The sequence below is a fragment of the Protomyctophum bolini genome, assembly GCF_963924005.1.
Source record: "Protomyctophum bolini genome assembly, chromosome: 5".
Classification (NCBI taxonomy): domain Eukaryota; kingdom Metazoa; phylum Chordata; class Actinopteri; order Myctophiformes; family Myctophidae; genus Protomyctophum; species Protomyctophum bolini.
The window spans coordinates 29,431,861-29,438,297 of record NC_137866.1 but is presented as its reverse complement, the minus strand read 5'-3'; the positions used below and the strand labels follow the sequence as shown (position 1 = coordinate 29,438,297).

At 46.1% G+C, this 6,437-nt stretch overlaps 1 protein-coding gene across 1 annotated transcript in view; it reads right to left on the bottom strand.

Annotated features, from left to right (window-relative positions):
* nkain4 (sodium/potassium transporting ATPase interacting 4) overlaps positions 1-6,143 on the bottom strand; it is a 53,356-nt gene extending 47,213 nt beyond the window's left edge. The window contains exon 1 of the mRNA XM_080764397.1: positions 5,605-6,143. Within this exon, the coding sequence (XP_080620523.1) occupies positions 5,605-5,658 (54 nt within the window). The 5' untranslated portion in view covers positions 5,659-6,143. The remainder of the gene's footprint in view (positions 1-5,604) is intronic.
* Positions 6,144-6,437: the final 294 nt, after the last annotated feature.

The following is a 6,437-nucleotide window of genomic DNA, read 5'->3' as shown; positions in this document are numbered from 1 at the left end:
GGCTGCCATAAAAGCCAGAGCATTAACAGGGAGAGGCAGCCTTAATCTTTTGTTCTGGCCTGGCAGAGTGACGCAGCACCTACACCCAGGGACCTGTCTGGGCCTCGTCTTTGAAGATAACGCTCTTAATGTGAAGCCAACATAGTCCAGACTAGTCCCTTCCTTTAACCCATTTAGACCTGAGGCCGCCGACCCCCATCTGAAAATATGTTGTTCCAGGGACCCTCCCAGAAGCAAAGATTTGAGTTAAAAACGTTCACTAGAATATACTGTATATTCAAAGATGTGCGCCACATTTTCACGATAAAAAAAATAGCAGATCTACAAGCTCGCCGCGCTATGAGCTTGTAGATCTTCTATTTTTCAATAGCTAAAGAATAACATATGCTATAAACACCACAAGGGGTTCCTGCCTAAAATGGGTTAATTCCTCATCAAACCCTGTACTGTCACGATAGGGTTGTTGTAGGACTCTAAGTGCAGAACGACCAGGCACAGGCAGAGCAGTGAGGATGCAGTGAGTACAATGAACTTGGCATAAAACAAGAAACAAACACTTCACATACGACGACGAACTGACAAGGAACTGAAAACACGCCTCGTGTTGTCGTACTGTAGCCTATGTACGGACGGAGATCGTTTCTGAACCGCAGCTCGCGTGCTGTGGATGACAATGGTGCCTGGGTGATGGCAGACTGCTGGGTGAGCGCTAGGGCTGACCTTCGATCACGTCTTTGAAGATCGACGATTCGATAAAAAAAAAACATAGATCTTCGACGCTTCGACACTTCAAGGACAATCTTTGAATGCAGATTGCGGCCCCTATATGTGTCACAGAGACTACATTTTTTTGGGAGCGTTCTACCCATAAAATGTTCTACCCGTTAAATGTTCTGAAAGAGAAACTTTGTTCAAAAGATATGTTTTTTCCTTAAAAAAGGTAATGATTCCATTTTGCACTTCAAAATCAGTGGTGTGATTGTGGAGAGTCCTCCAAAATCGATTTCAATCAACAGACCCAAAACTCTGTCATCACATACTCTACAGACTCCCTGCTTTCTGTTGGCGAGTCAAGGTTGTTTTATTACAGAGAATGTCTCAACAACAAGGCAACAGAACATCATGCAAAGGAAACACAATTATAGGATGCATTTGGATGTAGTCTGTGGATTTAGCGATGGTCAGGTGAACTATTTAGGCCACATGGGGAGGTGGGCCTTTTAAGCCAGTTGCAACCTGGTTATACTGTCCATGTTGAGACTAGTGAGGACCTAGTGGACACTAATTCATGTTTGGCTGTCTCTAGCGCCTCTAAGCCAATGGGAGATGAAACCCATAGCCTGCAACGTGAAGCCATATCCTCTAAGCCAATGGGAGATGAAACCCATAGTGAGCTTGCTAAACCTGGCAGTTAAAACGTATGACGTGAGTCATTCTTGTGTTACATTAGAATTCTAGTGTGGGCTCTCTGCACGACAAACACAGCAAAGGTTCTGTGTTTTGCCAGACTGGATTACCAGCCAAGGTGCCTGGACCGCTGAGCCACGGCCCAGGCCAAAAGGTTCTGTGTTTTAATCTCATTTAGACCCGAGGCCGATTAAAGAAAAAAAGTCTTCTAAATCCTAAAAGTACAGTAAAGTAAAGTAAAAGTAAAAGTAAATACATTATATATTTATGAAGCACCTTTCAAAACAAACACAGCTAGAACAGTGGTTCCCAAAGTACACTGTCACAGTTACATTTAACATTGATTTGACAATATAAATCGGGGTCTCAGAGATATAAATTACATTAAATGGGGGTCCGTGGACTAATGCATGTCCAACAGGGGGTCCTTGATATTAAACGGGTTGAGAATCTCTGCTAGAGCCTTAAAATTATTCTTTCTACCCTAAAAAAGAACATGCAGTGATCCTGGTCTCTATACTGCCTCCCCCTGGCCAGCCTGATGGAGTGGAAAAAAACTGAATGGAATAACGTATTCCTTCCACGAGCATCGAAGGAAGCATAAACTCAGTTCGGGGCTCTCCCCAGGTTGGCAGAGGGAAAGTAGTGACCAGGATTACAGCTTTGAGGCAATTGGCACTGGGTTACGAAATTGTGGGATCAAAAATTATATAGAGAAAAGCTCTCATTCTCACAGTTGCACAATGGAGAAACCGCCTCCCCCTCAAGACAAAACCAAGCCTCTAATCTCACTCACTGCTCGTAACACAGGGGGTGTGTGTGTGTGTGTGTGTGTGTGTGTGTGTGTGTGTGTGTGTGTGTGTGTGTGTGCATGCGTGCGTGTGTGCATGCATGCTTGTGTGGCTCAAAGAGTTCTGACGATGCACTTTCAGGGTCAGCGTTCAGTCATGAGCTCATTAAACCCAATCCACACGGGATGCATATGTGCACGTGCGCATAAGTGTGTGTGTGTGTGTGTGTGTGTGTGTGTGTGTGTGTGTGTGTGTGTGTGTGTGTGTGCGCGTGTGTGTGCATGTGTGTTTTGTTTACTGTCTGTTTGCCAGCCTGCCCTACACACAGGAACAACACGCCCTTGATCAAAATTACAAATCCCCAAATCAGGAATGGAGGAACCGACCAGGAATCCGTTCTGTCACAAATTGGAACCGCTCCTGGATCACATACTGTCAGAGCTGGTTCTGTGGACTGTCTTCATACAATTACAATACCGATGGTTCTAAAACCTTTACATTTCAAGGACCAGCAGAACTCACCAGAACTGTACACATGGAACCAAACGGACACAAAGGGTCACATTTGGTTCACATTAGCACACTCTCAGAGTTGCAGACCTTTTCTCAGAGTTACAGACATGTAAAGGCTCATTCAAAGTCTGGATTGTCGGTGGTGAGGTGACCACCGGCCTAGTGTTTATTTTTACTGGGTTTGTGAGACGGTCGGAATTAGCCAGTCGTACAACGAGCCCACCACAGCGTGTGTGTGTGTGTGTGTGTGTGTGTGTGTGTGTGTGTGCATGTGCGAGCCCGTTTGCGTGCATACGCTTTTCTCTAGCTGTGGAACAGGAAGTTTAAGGTCACCCAGAAACGGTCGCCTAGGGACACATAATGCCGTTACACCAGATTGAGTCCTCGGGACTCTTTAGGCAGAGAGACACTGACAGCTTCATAAAGATCTTAACTAATGTCTCCTTCTCTCTCTCTCTCTCTCTCTCTATAGGCATAGAGACACTGACAGCTTCATAAACATCTTAACTAATGTCTCCTTCTCTCTCTCTCTTTAGGCAGAGAGACACTGACAGCTTCATAAAGATCTTAACTAATGTCTCCTTCTCTCTCTCCCTCTCTCTCTTTAGGCATAGAGACACTGACAGCTTCATAAACATCTTAACTAATGTCTCCTTCTCTCTCTCTCTTTAGGCAGAGAGACACTGACAGCTTCATAAAGATCTTAACTAATGTCTCCTTCTCTCTCTCTCTTTAGGCAGAGAGACACTGACAGCTTCATAACTTCTTAACTAATGTCTCCTTCTCTCTCTCTCTTTAGGCAGAGAGACACTGACAGCTTCATAAACATCTTAACTATTATTAAGTATCCTTTATGTGGAGAAGAGCACACGAGAGAGAGAGAGAGAGAGAGAGAGAGAGAGAGAGGCAGGCAGCGAAGCCAAGCTGGCTGAGTGACCGCTGAGGCCAGTGTGTGTGTGTGTGTGTGTGTGTGTGTGTGTGTGTGTGTGTGTGTGTGTGTGTGTGTGTGTGTGAGAGAGAGAGAGTCACCACACCACAGTGCAGATGGCATCAGTTGAAATGTCACGGAGTCTCTCTCTACTGATCAGCGGCTCAAAGCAATCTGTCTCCGACGACTGGTCTCTCTCTCTCTCTGTCTCTCTGTCTCTCTGTCTCTCTCTCTCTCTCTCTCTCTCTCCCTCTCTTTGCGTTCACAGCGTTCTGTGGATCACTAGCTTCCATGAGCGAGCAGGCCTGCGGGGGGTACGGGCTGTGTGGATTGGCTACCCAGACAGACCCAGAATTGTACAGGATATTAAATATTGAGGGGCGGGGGAGGGGGGGGGGGGGGAGTCATTCGGGTGGCACAGAGGTAAAGGTTCCCGCGCCCAAACCACCATGCACCGTGGTTGGAGAGACTGACTGTGTGTGGGGGGACTGCTTTAAGAGGGTCTTGTGTTGGAGAGACTGACTGTGTGTGCAGGGGGGACTGCTTTAAGAGGGTCTTGTGTGGGGGACTGCTTTAAGAGGGTCTTGTGTGACCCTGAGATGGTTGGAGAGACTGACTGTGTGTGGGGGGACTGCTTTAAGAGGGTCTTGTGTTGGAGAGACTGACTGTGTGTGGGGGGACTGCTTTAAGAGGGTCTTGTGTTGGAGAGACTGACTGTGTGTGGGGGGACTGCTTTAAGAGGGTCTTGTGTGACCCTGAGATTTAGCTGGCCCTCAGACCGCAGTGACCTTGGAGGAGTATCAACCCTAATAAGTTCAGAAAGATACTGACTGAGGTGCCAAACCATTAATTGATTTTAAAAAAAAAACTATTTTAAAATCAACTCTGAAACGAACAAGGAGCCATGCAGTGAAGGGAGGCCAGAACAGGTGTGATATGCTCATGCCTGCGAGTTTTACAGTCGAGCAAGGGAGGCTGAGTTTAAACTAACATAATGCGTTACAGTAGTCCAACAACCGCATAGAAATATAGGCATGGATAACCTGCTCAAAATCCCAAAAGGAATAGCACAGACTTGATTTTTGCTAGCAGCCTCAGGTGATGCAAGCTTCAACTGACCACAGCATTGACCTGTTTAAGGGCATTATCTAATGTGACGCCAAGGTTAAACTAAAGAGTTTAGAATACAGTACAGTACAGTACAGTACAGCAGTTGCATTCTGCTCATTGGGTGAGGGGGACGGCTCTCTTCCCACAAGCGCTTTAAGACTAATTAATCGGGTAGCACAGCGCGGTTCTCAAAGTGTGGTCCGGGGTCCTCAGGGCGGTTCCCGGGGGTCCCCAACAAAAGCACTGTGGGGGTCCTTGATCATAACAACTACAGTGTCACAAAACTGACTGGCCACAAAGCTCTCTCTCGCACGCACAGCTCATTCCACCTCTGATGAAATGACGAGTCAATTAAGATAGGCAACTCACTGTGTGTAAAGTGTATTTTTGTACGTCTCTAAATATGTTCTTATTAATTGAAATGGTGTCGTCCACAGTTAACAGTTTTTGTATAGTTGTGCTTGAAATGTACGTAATTCTGCAAACTGTTATACTTTAACGTCAATCAATCAATCAATCAATCAATCAATCAATCTCTAATAGCGTCTCTAGATCAGAGATAGACAAGAGAGACTAGGCCTACAACATCCAGCATGCATCGCTACACGTGGAGCAACACAACAGTGTCTACCCACCTACAAACGTGCATGTGCATTATCATGTTTAAACTCATTGCTGTGAGGAAGGGAAACAAAGTGATATACTTGTCTTTAAGGACAAGTGGCAAAGAAATTACTTACTCCAAGTATATAGAAACAATACATATAGCCTACTGTACGGTTGATTTCAAAACGAAACGTACACCCTGCGTTGAAATGAATACAAAACAATGTATGGACAAGTCAGTGAACTCACCAGTTGTAGAGTGCACAGGAATATGAGCGTGCACCGTCCGCTGCAACAGCCCATTGTTGTGTGTGGAAACACGCACGCACGCACGGCCAGATCCGGTGGAAACGAAGGACTTTAATAAAACGGCTCCAAGGAAAGCTTCAGTAAGTTCAGTCTCCCTCTCTCTGTATTATTATTTATAATAAATATAAACAACGGCCACCTATACGAGTCTCTGACAGGCAGTCAGTCAGTGTATCCTCCAGCAGCAGAAATAACAACTCGCTCCAGTATAAACAGCGATGATAAGAAGCAGCAGCACCCGGTGGTCACCGGTGTCCCATTCTCTTCCAACCCGGGCTCCGAGTTCCCTCCTCCGGGGCGTATTAGGTCGGCGACTCGGCGTGGTACGCGTCGCTGGTCTGGTTGCACTGACTGGTGCTCAGTCGATCTGTTTGTCTGTCTCTCTCTCTGTCTAGTCTAGTGTCTGGTCCGTGTGTGTGTGTGTGTGTGTGTGTGTGTGTGTGTGTGTGTGTGTGTGTGTTTGGTTCACTGTCCCTCGATCACTGACTATCTCATATCTATTTAGATTCTGTGCTGTTCTGTTGTGGTCGCACTTGAGCTGACTGACTGGAGGAGGAGACGGTTGTGAAAGCCAGTGAGAGAGTGTGTGTGTGTGTGTGTGTGTGCGTGTGCGTGTCTAATCTAACAGTTTTCATGTCAAGGATCCCCAAATTGACACTGATGAGCTCGCGGAGCCCCATTTGAAAAAGATACACCCATTGAATTGCAAGGAACCCCAGTTTGACATGCATATTAGTATAGGCCTACAGCATAATGGCATTTCAATCTCTGGG